Source organism: Stylophora pistillata, chromosome 10 (assembly GCF_964205215.1).
Source record: "Stylophora pistillata chromosome 10, jaStyPist1.2, whole genome shotgun sequence".
NCBI classification, from domain to species: Eukaryota; Metazoa; Cnidaria; class Anthozoa; order Scleractinia; family Pocilloporidae; genus Stylophora; species Stylophora pistillata.
Genome location: NC_142528.1, coordinates 12,289,548 through 12,314,547, shown reverse-complemented (window position 1 = coordinate 12,314,547; position 25,000 = coordinate 12,289,548). Strand labels below are relative to the sequence as shown.

Here is a 25,000-nt window from a genome sequence, read left to right as displayed (position 1 = left end):
CGATGGATCGCTGGATCAATAGATCGTTAGATCGATAGAGCGGTAGATCGATTGATCAATGGATCGTTAGATCGCTGGATCAGTAGATCGTTAGATCGATAGAGCGGTAGATCGCTGGATCAATGGATCGTTAGATCGATAGAGAGGTAGATCGCTGGATCGATGGATCAATAGATCGTTGGATCGATACAGCGGTATATCGCTGGATCGATGGATCAATGGATCGATAGAGCGATGGATCGCTGGATAAATAGATTGTTAGATCGATAGAGCAGTAGATCGCTGGATCGATGGATCACTAGATCGTTAGATCGATAGAGCGGTAGATCGATGGATCACTAGATCGTTAGATCGATAGAGCGGTAGATCGTTGGATCGATAGAGCGGTAGATCAATGGATCGTTAGATCGATAGAGCGATGGATCGCTGGATCAATAGATCGTTAGATCACTAGATCGCTGGATCAATAGATCGTAGGATCGATAGAGCGGTAGATCGCTGGATCGATGGATCAATAGATCGTTAGATCGATAGAGCGGTAGATCGATGGATCAATGGATCGTTAGATCGATAGAGCGATGAATCGCTGGATCAGTAGATCGTTAGATCGATAGAGCGGTAGATCGCTGGATCGATGGATCAATAGATCGTTAGATCGATAGAGCGGTAGATCGCTGGATCGATGGAGCAATAGATCGTTAGATCGATAGAGCGGTAGATCGATTGATCAATGGATCGTTAGATCGCTGGATCAGTAGATCGTTAGATCGATAGAGCGGTAGATCGCTGGATCGATGGATCAATAGATCGTTAGATCGATAGAGCGGTAGATCGCTGGATCGATGGATCAATAGATCGTTAGATCGATAGAGCGGTAGATCGATGGATCAATGGATCGTTAGATCGATAGAGCGATGGATCAGTAGATCGTTAGATCGATAGAGCGGTAGATCGCTGGATCAGTAGATCGTTAGATCGATAGAGCGGTAGATAGCTGGATCGATGGATCAATAGATCGTTAGATCGATAGAGCGGTAGATCACTGGATCGATGGATCAATAGATCGTTAGATCGATAGAGCGGTAGATTGATGGATCAATGGATCGATAGAGCGATGGATCAGTAGATCGTTAGATCGATAGAGCGGTAGATCGCTGGATCGATGGATCAATAGTTCGTTAGATCGATAGATCGGTAGATCGCTGGATACATGGATCGTCAGATCGATAGAGCGGTGTATCGCTGGATCAATAGATCGTTAGATCCCTCCAGCGATCTATCGTTCTAGCGATCTAACGATGTCGGTGCCTTAATTCTGGTGACGTCAGTTGTGAGGTTTTTACACCGAGGTAAAGCCAAATATTGCCTTTTGTAACACAATCTCGTCCGGCTTTGCTAAACCTCAAGAACATACAGATGGAGAATTATGACACCTCAAAACTGACCCTTATTATCACATCGAAAAGAAAAGTCATCAAGAGATATCCTAATCAGAGCCTAACTTTGAGGGTACAAGATTTAAAAGCGCTAGCGAATGGTAGAAGACGTACAGGCCTATCAAAACCTTTCAACAGTAGACTGCCTTTTACTTTCCGGCTTTCCGGCGTGTCGCCTCACGCAAGGTAGAGGTTTTCATGGATCAAGTAACTATTTTCACCACTCTAATTTAACTGCCCTTCACTCAATGATAAAGACACCACACAACACTCGCGATTATTTAATTGTCCATCCCTTAGGAAAGTAGATTTACAACACGATTGAAAAATGCCCTTGCAGCGGTAACGCTATGTAACGCAACACATTAAACACAGCAATGGGCCTTTTCGCTCCACAAAAAGGTCTCAAACACTATCACTTAAAATGCATAAAACATTTGTACCGTTGGAGCGCGTTTGAGCGCGTTTGGTCAGGGCTGTTGAAGAAGGATCAAAGTGGCGCTAAAAATCTTTGAAAGACTTCAAACTACGACGTACAACGAACTTGACCTGCTCGAAAACCGGTCTCAAATTACATGCTAAAATACAGTGCTTGCGGTAGTCCTTGAGAACGATATAATGCGTGACAAATACGCACGAAAGATATTTCTTCACGTTTAGAATATATCAAATTATATTTACCTATAGTGAAAGGAAAAAGAAATGATCTAACTTTTGCGGAATATTCAGTCAAACTCCACCCATTTCTACCGCTTTCAGCGCCATGTTGTAAATAACGATACCACAATGCAATGCAATCGGAGTGCGCACACCGCCTGAGTTTTACCTGGGACAAATTTTGTCGGCGGTGCGTTTGAAGGTTTGTTCGCTTCGGCCAAAATTTGTCATTCGAGACAAACCATCAGCACTTGCATAATGTTGGTGTTGACAGATAATTTGTCTAAATAAACAATCTTTTTGTCAGTGTAGAAAAGCCCTAATTAAGTTTAACGGAGAAAATAGCGAGTGTTAGAGGTTAAGATGTAGTGGCCATAAATTGCTAATATTCATACATAAACAACATTTTCTTATGTAATAATTTAAAAAAGCAAATTCCCAAAGGCAATCTGTTGTTTTCGTGATTTGTTTCTTAAAACAAGACCTATATACTGTATACTGAAGCCACCGCTACTCTACAAATATTAACAGCAACAGCAAGTTGTAACACGTCGTCACGCACTATAAGGTTTTTTTCGTCTTTGAAATTATTCACTAAATCAGACACTGACCACGTCAAGCTATTTCTGGGTAATGATTTTCCCACTAATTTGAGACCTTGAAAATGTTTTTTTTTAAATTTGATTTGTCTAAGTTTTTTCTTCAACATATCCAAAAGGGCTTTTGATGGTTAAATTTACATGCATGCTAGATGCTTACGATTGACTTTTTTTTTTTTTCAGAGGAAAGAGGCTTGTTCGTTCAAGATAGGAAGATATTCCAGCCTCAAATCATTGATGGCAGATGAGAAGATTTACAACATGTCCCATCGAAAGAAAAAAGTTCAAAAGTAACGGTTCCGGCATTCAGTGATGTGGACGAGACGCCAGACATCAGTGATCTTAACAGAGAAATTTATACAAGGGAAAATAAGATACAGTCATTGGAAAACGGAATTAAGCGCCTGAAGGAACACCACGATGCTAAGATCAAAGAACTAGAGGGAAAAATAACAAAACCGTAAGACGAAAAAAAAAACTGTTGGAAGAGGAACTTAGAAAGTTACGGGGCGAGGTCGATCTAATCAAGAGTAGAGAAAATGACCGGGATGAGGATTTCCCTCCACTACTTAAAGCTTGGTGCATCATAGCGACTACGTGCGACGATATGGAAACTATGATGTTTAAAAGAATTTTTCCTGAAGAATTTAACGAGAACTTACCTTACAAGGTGAAAGATATCGAAGAGAAACTGAATGAAGGACAAACTTCGAAGAGAGGGGCCTGGAATGCACTCAAGAGAGAGTTTGATTGGGACAAACAACGCCTCAGTACGGTTAAACGAGAAAGCTCACCCCAAAGAAAATCTGACTAAAGAATCTCTCATGGAAGCTGCTCAACTGTTAAAGGAAATCGGGGCTTTTAAGAGAGGTCTGTCGGTGGAGGTCACAAACCAGCTGATTACCATATGGGATACTCTGAAGGAAACTTAGAGTGCCTTCGTCGACGGTCGTCTCTTGTCATTTCATCACTAATGAGTTATTGTACACGAACTATTTATTTTTTTATGACAGTTTAAGCATGAGTTGAACTCACGGCACAAGGTTTTAATTGAAAACTACTTGGAATTTTATTTTTATAGATGATAACATGGAATTTTTTTTTCATGGTTTATAACTTGGAATTTGTATATTTATAGATGATAACTGTTGGTATGTGCTGAAATTCAGTCACTGAGGACAATCCAAATGTAAATTGTTATGCATTAAGATACACATCACAGTGTACACAGAACTTCATTGTCTACGAGATATTTGTAAGATACCTTATAATCTTTACTCCATTCATTTTGAAATCAGTGGTGATCCTTGTAATCTAATTGGCTCTCATCAAAAACGGGATTTTGGCTAATCTTTCACCTCTTTCGTTAAACACACTTTTGTTACTGTTGAAATGTGAGCCAGTCCATGCACGCTGTGGCAGACAGTGCTTTAAAGCCGTATTTACCGTAAATTCTTTATTAAGTCTCCCCTCTCTAATAAGCCACTCCCCACTTATAAATCCCCCCTCTTTAGAGGAAGAAATTTATTAAGCCCCCCCTCTATTAAGCCCCCCTCTATTAAGCCCCCCTCTATTAAGCTCTCCCCCCTCTATTAAGCCACCCCCTTAAAGTACCTGAAATAAATAAGCCCCTGGGGAACTTATAAGGGGACTTACGGTAACGCATTATGGGTCTGACTTCTTTTCTCATATTTTCAGAGTCTGAGAATACGTTGTCGAGCAGTTCAGGACCCGAAGGAAATGAGTTGGTTAGTCCAGGATCTGAGAGCTACGTATTCATAATGTTTAACGACAGGGACTGTGAATGGATGAAAAACAAGCTACTAGACCTTCTTGAAAACCAACATCAGTTTAAATGCCGAGGTCATTACAGAGACTTTGAACCTGGGGGTGTTTTTTATGATACTATGTCAAATAGCGTCTACACAAGCTACAAAAACATAGCTGTTTATTCAAATAACTTTTTGAACAGTACTCACTGCTGGTATGAGCTGGAACAAGCAGAGCAACGACTTTTAGACCAAAATGACAACAGTCTGGTTATCATAAGAATTGATGGCGCAGATTTACGAAAGCTTCCTAGAACTTTACGAAATAGGAGCGTAATCGACTATGATAGTAATCATGAACAACCTTATTGGGAAAAAAGGCTCCTTCAGTTTCTAAAGGTGCCCGTTGCAGAAAGATCGGCAAGAAAAATAGTAACAGTATTAGCAGACACACCGGCTGCATCAGGGGGTAAAAATGACCAAGTAATAACTCACTACAACAGGCTTGACAGTACAAAAAGTGACGACACCGTGATATCCTATGTGTAACAATATATTATTAGCAGAGATTGGCGTATAAAGAATTTGCGAGTAATTACCGATGGTTCAAGTTTCCAAGGGTTGATTCCAGAAAGTGAAGGACTGAAAGAAGAAGGTATAAGCAATAACAGAACAGAAATGTTCAGAGTACAGTAGCCGCACTAAGAGCAAATATAGCTCTTCCATTTCAACAAGGACAGTAATAACGACGTATGCGAATGAAATAAGAGGATTTCATATAAAACAAAGATAGCGATTTTACAGGCGGTAAATTTAAAACAACAACAACTACAAGACCGAAAATATCAACAAAACTTCAAAGGAGTAATTTAGACGTGCTTAACACAGTTTCACCCTGATATATCGAATATGTCAGGTTTTTTTTTTAGAAGAAACCATTTCAACATTTCTTTTCTATGTCAACTTTGACATGAAAGCTCCATAGTTTATTACATATATCTTATTAAGCAAGCGCTAGGGCCGTACTGGGAGAATATCGGCCCGAGGTCTTGACAGTACGGACTGAGCGCAGCGAGGTCCGTACAAAAAAGACCGAGGGCTGATATTCTTCCAGTAAGGTCCCGAGCAAGCTTGGTTAATAAGAGATTTATTATACAACTGAAGTTCAAAGGGACGCAAGTGCATGTGATATCATTCGGGACCATTCGGGACAGTGCCCGGTCCAATACTTAGAGAATATTGGACCGGCAATAGAGCATTTTGATTGGTTGATTTTAGTTATTGGCCCTCTGACTGCCCCGAGTCGTGTAATAAATATGCTTTAACGCGTGCGTGTGCATTCAACCAGTCATCAGACACATTAGTTTATATAGTGGCGTGTTTTAGTAGTTGTGATTGTGTTTTAGGGATTTAGCCTACATTCTCTGACATAGGGATCCAACACAAACATATGCGGTAGAATATCGGGAGGTTTTATTGTTTAGTTTAGTGATTAATGATAACAAAGGGGAGCCGGAGTCACAGACGCTTGAAAGAACATACATAGATCAAAATTAATGAAAAAAGATGAATAACTAAAGAAACAAATCAATGTATAAATTATAAAAATTGACGAAATCTGTACATTACTATTCATATCACATTGCCTTAATAAACTATTAAATTAGAAACTATTTTTTTATGTGGCTTCTTTTGTCATCGAAAACTCGATAACATTCTCTCGTATCATGCTCTCCGCCTTTTCCGCCAGTTGGCTTTCGTATTCTTTTCAGTTGAACTAGAATCTTAAAATGAGTCAAGCAAAAAAGACAGAGATGTATTTTTTCTTTGCTCATGTTTCTTTCCACGCCCCTACGAGCTTGACAGGGAAGAGCACATGTAGCGTTGCAGTTGTGTGTTCCGTTGTAGTTATGTCCTCACAACTAATAACCAATAGAATGCGGTTTTATTTCTTCCAATCAAAAGGCGTTGTGAACGTGTCTTCTGCTTGTCACTTCCCAACTAGGGGAGGGATGCAAAGCAAAATTGTAAGAAAATCGTTAAGATTTCCGCGCTCGAAGGTGAAGAATTTCACGGGATATCCGTGTTTCATGGGCTATCTTTGATGTCCTTTGGGACACTTCGGATTGGGGGAAAGATTAAGATTCTGGTTACGTTTTTAAGTGCGAATTATTGGCGAAATGTTCTTTGATACGTTGGATAGCTTAGGAAGACGAGGATTTGACGTTGCCCCGTGGAGTACGTTGGTGATCGAAGTCAAGTTGTGCTTATCTGTCGGAACTAGTACGGTAAGGTAAGGTTTCGGTTGCACTTCATTCTAGTATTTTTGTTAAATTTAGATATTACAACCATTCTTCAAAGATCGCGTTAAGTGTCGGGTTAAAATTAATACTGTAGATTTCGTGTGGCTGCATGATAAAGCGTCCGAGTAACTACTAACTGGATTCGTTGAATCCTTCTGTGTCGAGGGCTGATTTTTTTTTTATTTTGCTTGGGACATGCAAAACTAGATGATACATAATTAAAAAACGAGACATCTCGGTGTTTCATAAACCGAAAATTTGTGATTTTCTTCTAGCCTCATTATAGTTTTTATCATGTTACATGTAGCAATCTCATAGTGTCTACATTGATGGTTATTACATTGAAGACATGTATTCATTGTAATTGTATGGGACCACGCAAAAATTCAACCTCTGGTATAATTGATGTCAAACATCACATATCCTGGAAAGTTAACTCACAAACTGCTGATCTGGTATCTTTCATAAAGGATAGGGTACTCTCTCCCATGCTCTCCAGCAAGAAAAAGTTAGGTTACAATGCATCAAATCATTCTCTTTGCTCGCCCAGAAGGGGACAGACTTGCAGCAAAATTACTCTTCACTTAATAATATGTGCTTTTCCATTTAAATCAGTGGCTGACATATGCCACTTTCTTTCTTTTGACCTATTTGGAATAAAGCCCTTTGAACTAAGTGATAATATGTATGTTTGAGAATTCGGCCCACAGGTCCCATATGCCATCGTCACCCCAACTTTCCATTTGATCAGTGGATTTTAGAAAAACGAGGTAAATTCTGAGCATTCATGCTACAAGCGGATAATACCCGAAGTTCCCATACGATATCTTTACCTCGATTTTCCATCTTTTTCAACAAATTTTAAGAAAACGGGGTAAAATCTAAGAATCCATCCTCCCTGATGAAATAGATCCCAAGTTACTATATCCAGTCTTCAACCCGATTTTCCATTTCTTTTTTCAATGAATTCTGGAGAAACGGGATTAATTCTGCGAATTTATCCGCAAGTGGCTAACACGCTAAGTTCTTATGTCCCATCTTTACCCCGATTTCCCATTTGATAAGCGAATTCGAGAAAAACGGGGTAAATTCCGAGCCTTCATGTTACAGGGAAATAATACCTGAAGTTCCCACATGCTATCTATATCCCGAATTTGACAAAAAATGGGTTAAAATCTAAGCGTTCATCCTCCGAATTAGATAGATCCCAAGTTACCATAGCCAATCTTTAATCCGATTTTCCATTTTTTTAAAATGAATTCTAGAAAAACGGGACTGAAGTTTTCATATGCCATCCGCTTTGCCTGGATTCTGGATCCGCTTTATCTGAATTCTAGCGAATTCTAGAAAAACGGGATAAATTGTGTGAAATTCATCCTTAAGGTGGAATATATCCTACTGACTTGCCATTACCGACCCCGATTTTCGATTTGATCATTATGTGAATTTGTCGTAAACGGGGTAATTTATGGACAAATCCACGCAAAAGTGCAACAAATCCAAAAATGATTTAGAAACAGTACTAAAAAAAGAGCAGCTTAAATCAGCGGAACCGTAATGAAATTTAGAGACAGAACTGAAAAAAAGTTCAGCTAAAATCAGCGGAACCGTAATGAAACTAGAAACAGAACTGAAAAAAGTACAGCTAAAATCAGCGGAACCGTAATAAAATCACATCACAATCTACTATCATGATTTCAAATTTTCACAATCTACTACTTCAAATTTTTGCCATACAGCAAAAACCTACGATATTCGAAATAAACAACTGAAGGCCAAACTTCTGTGACTGAAGGAAGACTTCGTGAAGCAGACCGTGAATGATCACAACTTTGACCTCTCAGTCGATCTCACCTCCGGCAGATCAGCGAAGCGTCAGAAATATATAATTTTATGCCGACGAACCATAATCTATGATCTTCAACTATTAAAGAAAACAAAACAATTGTGATATGGGTAAAATGTTGTTATTAGAGAGCTTAAGCACCAGACGTTCTTGACAACACGAACGGCAGAGAAGCCGCGTAAGACTGGATCGAGGCCTTCGTTCTTGGCGCGAAATAGGAAGGTTAAGCAGTCGACGTTTTTCAGACACGGACTTCTACCCGTGTTAACATGTCTTTGCCAAAAGATGCTAGAGATATGACCTTAATGAGCAAGGGAATAAGTTTCTTTACCCCACTCTCTTGACAGAATGAATAATTCGTCTTTCATATTTACTAGGCGACTTGAAATTTACCACTTCATAGTTGTGTAAACAATGCGAACAAACGAGCGAGCATGAAGTTTTCAGTGCATGATCTGGATGCCTAGAGGACCATTTCTCTTTTTCTAAATTCGTTAACCACAGCGAGATTTGTTATTCTTATTTTTGTAGTCGGCTGCTCAAAACCTAGCAGGCATGCATACGATATACAATGTGCAGTTACAAAATACAACCGATGCAGAAAGACAATCATGTATCTCATTTTGCACTTTGTTATTGTATCTAAATGTCGCTTAAGTGTCTTAATTCTAAATTATCGCTCAAAGTAATTTGTGATAAGCTTAAACCCGGTTTAAAAAAATCTTAGTTCTGCATTTGATGATTCAAATGGACATGAAATCAAATGACTTAACTCACCCAGACTTGGCGAGAAGATTGTCTGCCATTGTCGAATCCCGTTTAATCTATCGATTAAGCAAAAACCACTTTACGCGCTACGAAAACGTTTTTTAATCACTTAATGAAAAGCAGAAGAGCTTTTTACGGTTTTGAGTCAATAATTTATCTCTTCTAGAGCATTTTCACTCACGTGACCAATTTTCTTTATCGTCATGGTAACCGACTTCATCCGCCATGTTGGTGTTCTATGATACTCAGCTGTGAGTATTGTGACAGGAAACATTTGGAGCACATTTTACGGTTTTGAGAAGACAATAGCGTAATATTTTATATTTTCGTTATCACGGTCCTTTGCCTTGTCATTAGCTGTGGGAACAAAACAGGGAAGAAGTGGTCTAACGTCGGAAAAGTAATGTTTTTTCGTGTCCCACGTGTTCAGTATAGCCAAGGAGAATACACCGAAGAACTTACTTCTGAGCGAAGAAGAATGTGGATCTGTGCGATAAGTAGAGATGACTTAACTGATGATATTTAAGAAAGCGATAGGGTCTGCAGCCGGCACTTCGTTTCAGAAGAAGTTGCGAAAGATTGGAATCGATTCAACGTAGACTGGGTCCCTACCCTCCATCTTGAGCATTCAAATAATGCAGGTCCATTGCATCGGGCAACTATTTTATTTTCATTATAATAAAGTGGGTATTCTTTCTCTCCAAAAATTTTTTAACTGTAGATGTACCTTAAGCAGTCTAAAATTTAGGAAACATTTTCAATACACCAGATTTTAAAGACTGATATAAATGGTTTCCCATTTTAGGGACATCAAATTGCATTGTTTCAGGGTGTATACAATAAGCAAGGCATGTAGCAAAGCTGGAAGCAAATACTCCACAGTCACTGCTATTTGTCTGTTGTTGCACAGGGACAACTTGAATGCTAGTAAAATTTGGACGTCCAACAAGATTGAGTACCTGCTCGTGTACTTCATTTAGAATAATGTTATGATACAAACTGTCATACAAGTTGACAGTGCCATCTTCACACCCTACTGAGCTTACACATACCCAGTGGGCATTACCAGTATGCAGAATCTGAATAAATTACCTGACTGAAGTTTCGAACAGGGCCCAAAGTTGGTCTCTGAAAGCCCTCCACATCTGGATTAATGTTTCTTAGACAAACATGTACTTCATGGATAATATCACAGTCAAGCCAACCATTGGGTGATGAAATCAATTGGTAATGCCCATCATTCAGCTTTGCAAGTGATGCTGTCTTTTCTGAAGAGCATTTTGAAACACCAGTTATCACAACACTATCATCAGATGTATTGAAAGTGTCATTAACAACCTTTGTTCAGTTTTTCCTCCTGATTTACACACCATACATTCCCAAGTTGTCATTGCATTGTTCAGCACCTGCTTGAAGTATAAGCAGGGCAAATGAAAAAAATTTCTACCTTGACAAAATGGGTTGTGGCATTTCAGCAGTTTATCTGAACAGTGGCTTCTGTTTGCATGTGCAGATAAAATCTAATTTGAGAGCTTCATCCAAAATATCTCATGCCTGTTTGCATTTTGATTTTTCATTTTTGGCTGCTGGTGTTTTTAGACACAGGGGACAAAACCACTTGTTAGGTACTTTTAGAATTTTCAAACAAGATAAATGAAAAGTAGAGATGGGACATGCTTGGTCTGTGCATGTTACCACAGGCCCTGTAGCTGCTAGTCTGCCAAAACAAGCAGAATTGGGATCAGGGGATGAATGAGACAAACTTCACTTTTGAGTATACCACCTTCCCAAAATTTCTGGTAGCACACAGTATCTCCAGAAGTGATTAAGTTTGGAAACAACAGAGTGCCAGTGGCTGACATCACGCAAAATTATTTTACAGAAGAGATCAATTTGCTCATGAAAACCACAAACAACAAAGTCACAATAAAGCTTTTCAGCAGTGAATATTTACTGTTGAATTTGGTAAAAGTAGACATGAGTTGTATTTGTTAATATACTGCTCCAAGTCTGTATCCTTTAAACAATAGGGGCATTTGACCTCCCCACATCCATTCCCACAGCAATCACACCTACACAAAAAGTCAGGTGTGGCATGTAACCATGGATATTGTTTATTGATAAACGTGCCACATTTCGTTACCTGAAAGTTGATGTGCTTTTCCTTCATGATCTTTACATAAGTTTCAATAGCAACACTTTCATGTTTACAGCCATGTTCTGTAGACTTCTATACGCCTTAAAATAGTCCTTACTGTAATAACTCGTGTCAAGCACCAAAAACAACAATAAATCCATCGATTCGACCAGAGGCAGGCACTCTGGATCGTATTTTTTGTCTGATAACAAGAGAGGATCGATTCCAACACAAGAAATCTTCTCTAAATAACGTTTTCTCACGTGGGGATCGAGTGTGTTCGCATAATCTGAGAGAGGATATCCCGCCATGTTGAAAAATGTGGAACACCAACATGGCGACTCAACTTTCCCCGCGAAATTTGTGACGTCATGTGCAAACGCTCTATAAACAAAATAACAGCATATTTTTGTGGCGTCCTACCTTCAACCTGAAAAGTGGCGTTCTGGCGTCTTCGACGTGACCACGCGAACGTCATGACATGCGCAGTATGTACATAGTTGCTCTAATGACTTCCGGTAGGCGTTCGTGACCTCAAGAACGTCTGGTGCTTAAGCTCTCTATTGAAGTCGCAAGTCGGACAATGACGACTGTAAATAAATCAAGACTGCAAATAAAGCGTGAACAATAACACATCCTTTGGTCAAAAGTCGCTTTGTTATTTACGTAGCAAGTTGCTCTCCCACGTTTAGGACGTTTAGGTTAGAAGAACGATGCGATCACACGGCGTTAACGAAGGAGCGATGGAACTTCAAGGAAAGTAATGTGAGAGGTCAATAATCCGGTTCGTAGTTCGCAATGATTGTGAACAGCATGTTTTCCTGAGTTCAGTTGGAAGTTTCTCATACGTGTCAAATTTCCTACTTATTCCGACCCCCTTGAATGAGCACTTTTGCTTGAAGACATAACTGCAAACGAGTCTCTTAACCAGTCCTAAGCCGCGTGTCGCTCTATAGATCACAGGATATGATTGGCCATTGTATCACAATACGTCAGAACTCTATAAGTGCAACGGTACAAGCACAGACCCCTGACTTTGGAATGAGAGAGGCTGAGGCGAAATCGTGACCCAGTCTCGTCCCAATCTCTACTCCCCCTGCAACACTCGTAGAAAACAAAATGCCGACAGGTCGCAGTTGCCCGTGATTTATTGCGCTATTTCATTTTTTCTACTTACGGAGAAATGCGTATCTTCCTATGGTACTTGCATTGAAACAGTCTACAAGTAAATGCTCGGCGAGAGAGTGTTTCCCAAGAAGTCATGTTTGTGAGAATCAATGTGATTTCGGTAACGGTACTTGTTGTCATCGCGGGATCTTCGCTTCAGGTGTTACGTGTACGCGCAAACATAAATGAGTCCGCATGGTGCCTCCGCGCTTGCGGATTGGACAAGGATAGAACTTTCTCAGAGAGAGTTCAGGTAAAGTATACGTTTTCTTTGTATGGGCTTCTAGATTTATTTGTTGTTACATAAACTAAGCTGTTTGGAAGCATAAAATCGATAGACGTCATTTTGTGAAGTTTAATGTGAAAGGGAAATCGAAATGGACAGTAGCGACAGAACGGCCACTGCAAAGCATGTTCTCTTTGAATGCAAACAACTAGGTCAGGGCTATACGTTCTAGATTATGAATTGGCACGAGATAGAAGACATAAGTCGAATTTAATGAAGGTAGAAAGGGCAAAGTGTACCACAGAACAGTCCAGGGTTTGCCGTTATGTATTTACTCTTAGCTGTTTTTTATAAGATGAAACTTTCCCAGTCAGAATTGGTTAGAATGGTTCTCAGATTATTCAAAGTGGTGCATTTACTCTCGAATTAACGTTGTTGAATGACTTTGAACCCTCAAAGAATCAGACTGGAAGTTTGCCAACATGTGCAAATTGCGGAGACATACTGATTCAAGGAATCACTGGCCTATGGAATAAATTTACTTTCTAAGACCTCGTTGGCATTCGAAATTGAAGAGAAACATTTCTCAGCGACAAAAAAGAAAATAAAGTACGAATCAATTAATTGAAAGACTAGCAAAAACTAACGATAAAAACCGACGTTTCGGTGTCATCATGACGCCATTGTCAAGGAGAAATAAAAAATGAAGTTTGTGGCAAGGTGTAACACTAAATTAGCATAAATATGTTACGAGCTAATTAAACAAATACTTTTGCGCGAATTGAATCGCTTTGCACGTTCAGAGTGGGTTTTAAGTCTCTGATGAAAAGCATTTCGTTCACCAAACAATCGAACTTGTTACTACACTTTTTCACTACCACGAACGGCACAGCGAAGTCCCGAAAGACCTACTGAAACGTTTTAGCATTCTGAAAAAGTGTAGTAACAAGTTCGATTGTTTGGTGAACGAAATGCTTTTCATCAGAGACTTAAAACCCAATCTGAACGTGCAAAGCGATTCAATTCGCGCAAAAGTATTTGTTTAATTAGCTCGTAACATATTTATGCTAATTTAGTGTTACACCTTGCCACAAACTTCATTTTTTATTTCTCCTTGACAATGGCGTCATGATGACACCGAAACGTCGGTTTTTATCGTTAGTTTTTGCTAGTCTTTGCATTTCTAAATCTTTATTGATAAGAATCTTAAAACGCGATAATCAGCTACATTTGTTCAGGAGACTTGAACAATGCAGCAAGAAACAGATTAACTGCGATGGCTCAATCGAATTCCTCAGACTCTGTCAGAACTTCGACCTAACTCCAACTTTCGCTAAGGTCGACAAAGCAAGGCGTTCTAAATGGAAGCACTCTTCCGAAACCTTTACAAGGAATGTCATCTCTGAGGAACTAAATGGAAAGATCAAACACAGTGCTTATCTAAAACGCGAGATCAATTCCATCTACGATGAGATTCGCCGGAGCTGTAGTTTGCTTCGCTACACCTGCGTTCTACGCACTATGGTTAGCCTTAAAAAGAAATATCATCAGGAAGTTATGAATACTCACACGAAGAAGATCTCACGGCTGCTCAACATCGAAATGGATGTTGACGAACATATTTTGAACCTGTCATCCTACAACCTCTCCTTTTTTCAGAGACTGGTCCTTTGCCGAGGATTAAAATTTGCCATTCCTCAACGTGTGTCTCCCATGGACGTTAAAGCAAGCTTTGAAAAGGCCTATTGGAGCCTTGAACCCCACCTCAATGATGATGATTTAGAGGAATTATCTGCAGCAACGTTACGTTTCGTTGCACTCAATTACATCGAACGCAAGAGTCCGAAACCTCCAAAGACATTGTTGAGAGCTATAGAGGAGTTAAAAGGATGCGACGACATAGTTATCACGAAACCCGACAAAGGGTCTGGTGTTGTGGTTCTAGACAAAACCGAATACTTGCGATTACTTTCTGAAGCCTCAGTCAATGATACAAGCAAGTTCCGTGCCATTCCCCTGGAGAAACCCAAGACCAGGGGCAGACCATCCAAATATTACCACCCCCTACTACAGAAAGAGAAGATCCTAGATTCCATTGTTCGTAGAATTCTACCGAAGACCATTGCAGATTCCGTGAGCCCTACAGGTTCCAGATTGGCACATTTATATGGGTTGCCAAAAACCCACAAAGAACCATTGGCTATGAGGCCTATATTATCAGCCACCGACACGTACAACTTTCCCCTTGCTAAATGGCTCGACGAGAAATTGAAGCCCTTGTCCCTTAATCAGTATACAGTTACTGATAATTTTGATTTCACAAAAGAGATTCACGAGCTGAAGATCAACAAGGGTGAAATCTTGGTTTCGTATGATGTCTCCTCGTTATTCACAAACGTGCCTTTGGACGAAACAATAGAGATCTTGGTTAACAGAGCCTTTTCGAACAATTGGTTCAATACTACCCACAATCTTGCCCTTACCAGAACAGATCTTATTGACCTCCTAAACGTAGCCACCAAAGGCCAACTATTTCAATTTAACGGAGCTCTATACGAACAGACAGATGGCGTTGCTATGGGGTCCCCTCTCGGGCCCTGATTAGCAAACGTCTTCATGTCATCCATTGAAGATACCCTTGAGCGACAAAGAAAACTTCCATCCTATTATCGTCGATATGTTGATGATACACTCACTGTAATGCCTGATCTAGCAACAGCAACTACCTTCTTGCATACCCTCAACAGCGCCCACACTTCGGTCAAATTCACCCTGGAGGTGGAGAAGAACAGCAAGCTTCCTTTCCTTGGCACCGAACTACTCAACCATGCACCTCGGATTGAAACCAAGGTATATGTGAAACCAACAAACACGGGCCTACTATTACACTACCAAAGCCATGTAGACAATCGCTACAAACGGAACTTGCTGAAAACTATGCTGGATCGCGCACACCGATTATCTTCCTCCTGGGCCCATTTCTCTGATGAGTGTGATCGCCTAAAGAAAGTTTTCGCACGGCTTAAATACCCGGAGCGCCTGGTAAATTCTACCATTAACACCTTCTTACAATCAAGAATTGTTGGTACGCAGCCCACACAGACGCCCAAAGAACCAATATCCATTGTTCGTGTGGTCATACCTTTCAAAGATCAAGAATCAGCAAATTATGTTAAGAAAGAGCTCAAGAATCTTAGCATGAAGGTGCAGACAACTGTCCAGCCAGTATTTGTTAGCCGCAAAGTTGGCCAAGATCTTAAAGTACGAGAAATCAAGCCACAGATTGTCAACCAACAACGCGTCGTTTATCAATTTCAATGTGACCTGTGTGATGCGGGTTATGTGGGCTATACACGCGGACACTTACACACACGCGTGGATGGACATAAACGAAAGGCATCTTCAATATATAAACACTACCACGAACGGCACAGCGAAGTCCCGAAAGACCTACTGAAACGTTTTAGCATTCTGAAAAAGTGTAGTAACAAGTTCGATTGTTTGGTGAACGAAATGCTTTTCATCAGAGACTTACAGATAGCTAGGCCTCGATTTCTTATCGAATCACGTATCTGCGTGCCGACAAATCCATTAACCTTATTGGTTGAATTGTATAACGAACTAAAAAGTACGTATGATGAACGATCCTTCGCAGTAGATAGCGCTATTTATGCAATAGTGAAAATCAGACCTGAAAAAAATCAGGCCTGTACGGGATTCGAAACACTGACCTCTGCGATCGCGCATCATACGTATTTAATACCGCAGTTCAAAATATTTGAACTACATATATTCATTGTATCTGATTTATCATCACGGGTTTATTACGAATCAACTTAACGGCCTGCTCCCAGTTGGCTTGTTAGCTCAATTGGCAGAGCGCTGCACTAGTATCGCAGAGGTCAGTGGTTCGAATCCCGTACAGGCCTGATTTTTTTCAGGTCTGATTTTCGCTATTGCATAAATAACGCTATCTACTGCGAAGGATCGTGCATCGTACGTATTTAATACCGCAGTTCAAAATATATGAACTTCATATATTCATTGGAACTTAAAAGTATTTTGAGAATTGGAGGAATCAATTTGAATTAATGTTAAACATCCATTTGTGAAGCAGTAGCGATTTCCGGCGCATTATTATTTACAACTAAAAGTGCAGAAACTGATGAGCGGTTCGATCTCGTTTCCGAAACACTGATTTTCTTACTTTGAATTTTTACAAAGTGACATTGACTAGCCTCTCGTTATATTCGGTTAGCTTTATGGCGTATTACTTTCATGAATTGGCGGAGAGTTCGATAGATGACTTTGTTTACTTGAGCCCTTGGTGAGAAATTGTAAACATCATTATGATGGCAGACGTTGAACCAGCCAAAACTCCCGGGGGAGGAGGACTCCCATATGAAACAGACGGGGATGCTCGTCGAAAATTTTGAATTTAACCCCTAAACGAGACCATCTGGGCGTGGCTCAAGCTTTTTGTGACTCCTCAAGGAGACCAATCTAGGCGTGGCTTAAGCAAATTTTGACCCCTAAAAGAGACCACTTGGCAACGCTTACTTTATTGTCACTGATTAACCGGATCATAATGCTCTCTACTATTTGTAGAAATTTTTTATTTCTAATCACAGTGGTAATACGGTAAACAAAACAAGTTAAAAAGAAAATTTGACTTCTGTTTCTCTTCGCGTAATTCTGTGTTTCTTCGCGGAACCCTAAACGAGACCTTGGCCGCTTAAAATATTGGCGCTTTGCCCGGAACAACCTAAGCGAGGCCCAAACCCAAAATTTACACCCCTAAGCGAGACGACAAGCATCCCCGTCTGTTTCATATGGGAGTCCCCCCCCGGGCCAAAACTACAGTTAGGCACCGGCGATCTTTCGGCGATTCGTACATCTGTGTGCCTGTAAATCAATAAAGGCAAGAATTCGAATGGTGAGGCAAACATTTATAACTGTTTTTCGAGAATAAGAGGTTACAATAAAAAAAAAATTCAAAACTTGAAAGCCCGAAAACGCAGTGACTCATGACAGCAAGATCGTTGACCGCATTACTGATGGAAGCTGGCAATAGCAATAGAGTTAAAAATTCATTATGGGGCATGAGGATAAGTTCTCTCAGTTTATATTCATTTGGTTTGACCTAAAGAAGATTTTATGTAATGTTTTAAGTTACATTTCCCCAATTAATGTCTCAGCTGCAGCTTGCAGCCACATGTTACGCGCTGTAGCACCTTACAACAGCGGTGCTTTTGTTTTTTTTATATGCAGGTCCTGAAATCTCTCTCTTGTTACCATTGTCGCAAAAGGAGGAGAGGTACGCACAACTTAAAGTTGAACAGAAAATTTAATGAATCACGACGTGGCTGTTTCCTGTAGCTATTTCTTGTAGCTATTTCTTATACCTTGAAGATATAAAATGAAAAATTAAAAATATGGCTTGTCATATTTCATACTCATTTTCACTTATTTTTAAACTGAATGGATATTAATTTTTCTCGATAGATATTGGTGGACTTGTCCTTACTGCGGAGACCAACACAGAGCGCCGAAAAAGATCTTTTGCTACCGATGGTATAATTTTCTGATATAAATTAGTCGTTGTATGTACTTTCTCTGACGATGGCTTATAATTAATGGCTCCCAGTTTCAGACTTTATTAGTGCAGAACCTAAAAAGTTTTATTTAGTAAAAACTTTGTATTTTGGTTTTGAAAAATTAAAGAAGAATAAATCTGTTTTGGTGCGTCGAGATCCACAGACAAATATGGAAATTGTACAATTTTTATCCACTGCAGGTTAATTTACTGCAAATTTTGGCAATTTTAATTTTTTTTTTAGATTGTGCAAACACAGCGGATAAAGGAACACCTTTGCCGGAACAACAGTTTACATCGAGGCCAGATGTCATCTTTGGACAATACAAAAACACTGCTGGCTGGTATGCAAATGTATCTTGGAATCCAGTCAAAGGTGCACAATTTATTCAATTTGGAACTGTTTCATTACAACTATGTGAGGGAACAGAATTATAACGCACTCCCCCATATTTCTGGTAGTGAATGTCTTTGAGTATTGGCAATTTCTTTGCTTCCTCAAATCTTAAAATGTTCAGAATCAAATGCTGTCTAGAGAGGTGGGAGCTGGGGGGTGAAATCAGGTATATAAGAACCGAGGTGCATGAAAAGCGCCACCCAACGTTATGGCCTCGGATTGGATTCTTAAACCTTGGGTCACGCGTCGTTCCTGTTCCAATTTTTTTCCCCGGTCTCTACGGTTCTCTGGTCTAATTTAACCGTAGAGATTTAGTTCTCCAGTCTGTACGCCATTCTGATTAATTTTCGGCAACCACTGAAATTCATTAAATGCGCAGTTGATGTTTTTTTTCTTTTTGCCATTTATTACAACTAAAAATAATGGTACTCCTCAAATGAATTTCTTTTTGCAGCATTTTACTTAATACTTGCAATCTAATAAATTTGTTGATCTTAATCGAGCCATTCCTTTCCTCAACTGAGAAATTTTTTTCTCAGCATTTTACTTAATAAGGTAATTTGGTTATATGAACTAGGTTGAAATTGTAAATTGGGCACCGTAACGAGTTAAAAAGCTGACGTTTCGAGCGTTCGCTCTTTGTCAGAGCGAATGGAGAAATTGTGGGTTGTGTGTGGGTTTATCTGCAGAAAGCGGAGCTATGCTATTGGTGGCAACATGGCGACGAGAAAAACACGCATAAGTTAGTAGAATGAAAGCCGTTCGTTGATACTTGTGGGATTAAGAGTGCCGATTTGAAAGGTAAACTTTTGTTCAAGAGTTTTGCGGCTTTGCGAGCTACTTAAATGTAATGAAAGACCACAGACTGCCCTAAGTTGCTTAGAATGATTAGGTGAATTAAAGTGTCTAGCGACTGGTTTTGATGCGTCCTTGTCATTCCTTTGTACGTCGCGCAGGCGCTCTCGGAATCGGTCACCTAGTCGTCTTCCTGTTTCGCCGATGTATATCTTTTTGCAATAAGTGCAAGTTATGTAATAGATTACGTTGGCCGAGGTGCACGTGAAGTGATCAGTGATCTTAATGGATCGTTTGGGTCCCGATATTTTCTCAACGTTGTGAACGAAAGGACAAGTTTTGCATCGTGCGCGAGCGCATTTAAAAGTGCTAGGCTGGTCATTAGTTTGGAATGAACATCTGACCAAAAAAATTGCCAATGTTTTTGTCGCGTTTGAATGAAATGAGTGGAGGTTGCGAAAAGATAGTGCCAGTCTCTGGATCGTTTTGAAGTAATTTAAAGTTTTTAAGAATAATGAATTTAACTGAGTGGTTGTGAGGGTGAAACGTGAGAGTGAATGGAATGTGGTTGGAATTTTTCTTCTGTGACGTTTGTGGTGCTGACTGTCGATCAATAAGTTGGGCGCGGCGGTGACCCACTTGAACGATAGAAACAGGGTAACCGAACGTTTTTCGAAAAACTGGCACATTGACTCTGATTTGTTGAAAAAATCAGAGTCATCACTACATAAACGACGAAGTCTTAGAAATTGAGAAAAGAGAATTGAACTTTTAACATGAGATGGATGCGAAGATGAATACAACAAGTAGCTATGTAAGTCTATAGGCTTGTAATACACCCTAGTGCATGAACCGTTGCCTTCAATTGAAACTTTGATGTCTAAAGAGGACAGAGAATTGTTGGAAGTTTTCCAGGTATATTTTAGAGCTGGGTGAAAAGAATTGACTACGGTTATGAATTGAGTTAGCTCCTCTCGGGTAGAGGAGGTAGCGCCGATACAGTCGTCGATGTAGCGACCGTAGAGTTCAGGTTTAGGGCCATTGTATAGGCTAAAAACTTGGTTTTTGACAAAACCTACAAAAAGATTGGCATAGCTGGGTCCCATATTGGTCCCCATTGCTACGCCATTAGTTTGTTTGAAAAAGTTGTCCCCGAATGAAAAACAAATGTGTGTGAGCAATTCTTGTTTAGCTACGAATTCGTTAATCGTATTTTTGACGGCGTTTTGATTAATGGAAGTGAGATCTTTGTCAGCCTTTTGATAAAAAGAGGTGTCAGAAAGTTGCCGCAAAGCTTCTTTTTGGTAGAGGTCAGTCCGCCAAACAACTACTGCGCCGCCTTTGTCGGCCGCTTTGATAACAATGTCTTTGCGTTTTTAAAGGCATTTTAGTGCCGACCACTCTTCAGAGGAAAGATTGGAAAATTTAGTACTACGATTGAAATTAAGTTTGTTAATATCGTGGCGACACTTTTTGATGAAAAAGTCTAATGATGCGAACTGGCCCCCTGGGGGAGTCCATTTAGACCGTCAAAAATACGATTAACGAACTCATCGACGACTGTATTGGCGATACTTCCTCTACTAGAGAGGAGCTAACTCAATTCATAGCCGCAGTCAATACTATTCACCCGGCTCTAAAATATACTTGGGAAATTTCCGACGATTCTTTGTCCTTTTTGGATATCAAAGTTTTACTTGAAGGCAACGGTTTAAGCACTAGTGTGTATTACAAACCTATAGACTCACATAGTTACTTGTTGTATTCATCTTCGCATCCATCTCATGTTAAAAATTTCATTCATTTTTCTCAGTTTCTAAGGCTTCGTCGTTTATGTAGTGATGACTCTGATTTTTTCCACAAATCAGAGTCAATGTGCCAGTTTTTCGAAAAACGTGCGGTTACCCAGTTTCTGTCGTTCAAGTGGGTTACCGCCGCGCCCAACTTATTGATCGACAGTCAGTACTACAAACGTCACAGAAGGAAAATTCCAACCACATTCCATTTACTCTCACGTTTCACCCTCACAACCACTCAGTTAAATTCATTATTCTTAAAGACTTTAAATTACTTCAAAACGATCAAGAGACTGGCACTATCTTTTCGCAACTTCCACTCATTTCATTCAAACGCAACAGAAACATTGGCAATTTTTTTGGTCAGAAGTTCATTCCAAACTAATGACCAACTCGGCACTTTTAAATGCGCTCGCGCACGATGCAAAACTTGTCCTTTCACTCACAACGCTGAGAAAATATCGTGACCCAAACGATCCATTAAGATCACTGATCACTTCACGTGCACTTCCGCTAACGTAATCTATTACATAACTTGCACTTATTGCCAAAAAGATAGTACATCGGCGAAACAGGAAGACGACTTGGTGACCGATTCCGAGAACACTGTCGCGACGTAGAAAGGAATGACAAGGACGCATCGAAATTAGTCGCTAGACACTTTAATTTACCTAATCATTCTAAGCAGCTTATGGCAGTCTGCGGTATTTTATTACATTTAAGTAGCTCGGAAAGCCGCAAAACTCTTGAACAAAAGTTTATCTTTCAAATCGGCACTCTTAATCCCACAGGTATCAACGAACGGCTTTCATTCTACTAATTTATTCGTGTTTTTCTCGTCGCCATGTTCCCACCAATAGCGTAGCTCCGCTTTCTGCATAGAAACCCACACACAACCCACAATTCCTCCATTCGTTCTGACGAAGGGCTAACGCTCGAAACGTCAGCTTTTTAACCTGTTACGGTTAACGCTACAATTTTTAATTTCAACTTGATTGATATGACCAAATTACCTTATTACCCTCACCGACGCAGCACCACAGTTTCTTTAGAAACTTTCAGCCTTTATTCATTTTACTTAATACTTGCAGTGAAAAAAAAAGTCTGGATCTTAATCGATTCGTTCTAGAATCTTACAGTCTCAGTATATTTTGTATTGCATTGATAGATCCTGAAGGTGTCTTGAAAGGCTACTTGGTTCATTTAGAACTTTTTTCTCATCCCAGTGTACTTTGCTCCGTGGTTCCCAAGGTAAGAATTATTCCTACCCTTTTGTTCAGCTACTTCCGGTAGACGTTTGTTCTTTTGAGTTCGGTAAGGAGTTTCAAGGAGCCTTACCTCGCGTTAAAGTCCTCTTAGTTAAAAACATTGGGATTCTTCCCCCGGCTGGTTGAGGGTTGTGTGAAAATACCTAAATAATAATAAATACTAAATAAATAATAAATAATAATACCTAAATATCGATCACAAGATAAGTTTGTTCTATCGCAGGAAAACCTCAACTATACCTCTCTTACTCAAAACTTATCATTGCGACTGAGTAACTCACAATCTGAACAAGTCTAGATGTTAAACTTCTCAAAGCGTCGAAGACGCTGGTTTCCTTGCATTACTGTGTAGCATCATGTATTACTCAAAAAAGGATGCAATGGAGAAGATAGATTTTAAGATGAAGTCTTCAGTTAAGTATGAATTAATAATTACTTACTATTAAGTAATTATTATAAATATTAATAATATAAATGATATTAATATTATTAATAATAATATTAAGTAATTATTATTATTATTACTTAAAAATAATGACTTAATACTCTGACATCTGTGAGCACATTCCCCATACTGTTCTCCATACATTTCCTACTTAGCTGACAAGGAGAATTTCGTTTACAATCTAGCGTTTTAGTTGGTGATCATTTCATTTATTCTCATGACCTTAATGCTTGTTTCAGGAGGGATATTGTAAAGAGAGGTTAGATGTTAATCACTCTTAGGGGTTAAAGAGTTAAAAGGGGCTAATCATGTTACTTACTGGCTTTGGCCTAACTAACTCCTGCTTTTATTTACTCTATAGAACAAAACATATCTCAGCATCAATATAACTCGGTATGGCTATACTTACTCGGACCCAATTTATCTCTTGGTGAGTTCAAAGATTTTGATAATTTAATGTTTTTTGTTTTTTTTATAACCATCGTCCTTCCGAAGTCGGCTGTTGGAAGAAAACTTGTGCCAACTGGTAGAAAAAAAAAAAAAAAGCCGTAATTCACTTTTCGACCATTTCTTTTTTTATTTTCTTTCTCTTTAAAGATTCAAAGCAAGCCTTCCAATGTGAGCGACCATATGATGCTACGTTTTGCTAACGACGTAAGAAGTAAGTATAGTAAATTGCAATCATTACAAGTCCCACTAGCTTATGGGTAGGTTCTCGCTAGCGCTGCAGTACAAGCGACGATGCGCTCGCGTCATATCGCTACGAACACCATATGGTCATTAATACGGCGATTTAATACTTGGTTGGTCGGGCTCGCGAGGTTGTAAAACTTCTGGAGCAGGAGTTACTAAACTACTGGAGTTGAAGCACATCGATGTGCAAAGCAACCTCGTTCCCAGGGCCTTTTCTCTTTTCCCGCCCCACCCCCAACAAAGGGAAAAGACCCCGGGAACGAGGTTGTTGTACAAAGGTGGGTCAACGAAGTCATGGAGTTAATTTCGGACCAACTGAGAACAAATCCGACAAGCAAAAGAGAGGACAACTTGAACCTGGGAACATCATTGATTTTGAACACTTCCCCACACCTCCTCCCAACTCCAACCCCTCCTCCCCTTGGTCTGGTTCGATTTTGCAGTGTCACTGGGTCAAGAAGCTAGGGCCGACACAAAATCAACGGACACGAAGTACAAGCGAAATAGTGCAACATAAGTTAGTCATCGTAAATGTTTTTTATACAATTATGTGAGACGTTGAAAAGCGTGAATTTTACCACAGTCAGCAGTTATGTCGCAATCTAATTGGCCAATTTGCCATTGTCGATAACGCTCCCCGCCTCAATGTGTCACGCAACATGTCACGTACTGAAAGAATCGCTTTATTTGACATCGATTTTGTGATCAAATTTTGTTGCAAACTCACTCGGCTGCGCCTCGCGAGTCCGCAAAAATTTGATCACCGTGATGAGGAATATCGTTGTCGATATGAATACAGACAACGCTAAACCGCTGTCGATTTGTTAATTCTGAAGTCTAAAGACTTTGTTGTTTCTTTCTTGCCTAAGATAGAATGTTTCGACCGTGGAAAGATGCGGCTGAAATGTCGAGGGAACTTATGGGAGGGCAACTTTATGGCAGCGAAGCTAACTGAATATGATGTATTGCTACTTTTCATTGTTAATTTAATATCTGAATCTTGTTTTTTATTACAGTACCAACATCAAAATCACCTCAAACATCAACAGCCGCCAAAGTACCAACAAGAGAGACAACAAATGAAGGTGAGACGAGTTATATT

General features: G+C 39.7%; 2 protein-coding genes, 1 long non-coding RNA gene and 1 pseudogene across 3 annotated transcripts in view; 3 read left to right on the top strand and 1 right to left on the bottom strand.

Annotated features, from left to right (window-relative positions):
• Positions 1–4,344: 4,344 nt before the first annotated feature.
• Positions 4,345–6,134, top strand: LOC148721848 (toll-like receptor 2). Its single transcript, XM_088735808.1, has one exon. The coding sequence runs from the start codon at positions 4,360–4,362 to the stop codon at positions 5,008–5,010; it is 651 nt and encodes a 216-aa protein (XP_088591934.1). The 5' UTR covers positions 4,345–4,359; the 3' UTR covers positions 5,011–6,134.
• A 4,195-nt stretch (positions 6,135–10,329) lies between these two features.
• On the bottom strand, positions 10,330–12,413 carry LOC148721847 (uncharacterized). Its single transcript, XR_015992416.1, has 2 exons — positions 11,522–12,413; positions 10,330–11,095 (listed from the first exon to the last, which is right to left on the bottom strand). It is a non-coding gene; the product is annotated as an uncharacterized LOC148721847 (long non-coding RNA).
• Positions 12,414–12,592: 179 nt separating this feature from the next.
• LOC148721845 (uncharacterized) overlaps positions 12,593–25,000 on the top strand; it is a 14,723-nt gene continuing 2,315 nt past the window's right edge. The window contains exons 1-8 of the mRNA XM_088735803.1: positions 12,593–12,935; positions 18,180–18,225; positions 18,414–18,482; positions 18,749–18,880; positions 22,661–22,743; positions 23,567–23,635; positions 23,803–23,866; positions 24,915–24,983. Of these exons, the coding sequence (XP_088591929.1) occupies positions 12,777–12,935; positions 18,180–18,225; positions 18,414–18,482; positions 18,749–18,880; positions 22,661–22,743; positions 23,567–23,635; positions 23,803–23,866; positions 24,915–24,983 (691 nt within the window). The 5' untranslated portion in view covers positions 12,593–12,776. The remainder of the gene's footprint in view (positions 12,936–18,179; positions 18,226–18,413; positions 18,483–18,748; positions 18,881–22,660; positions 22,744–23,566; positions 23,636–23,802; positions 23,867–24,914; positions 24,984–25,000) is intronic.
• On the top strand, positions 12,942–18,139 carry LOC148721846 (uncharacterized; annotated as a pseudogene).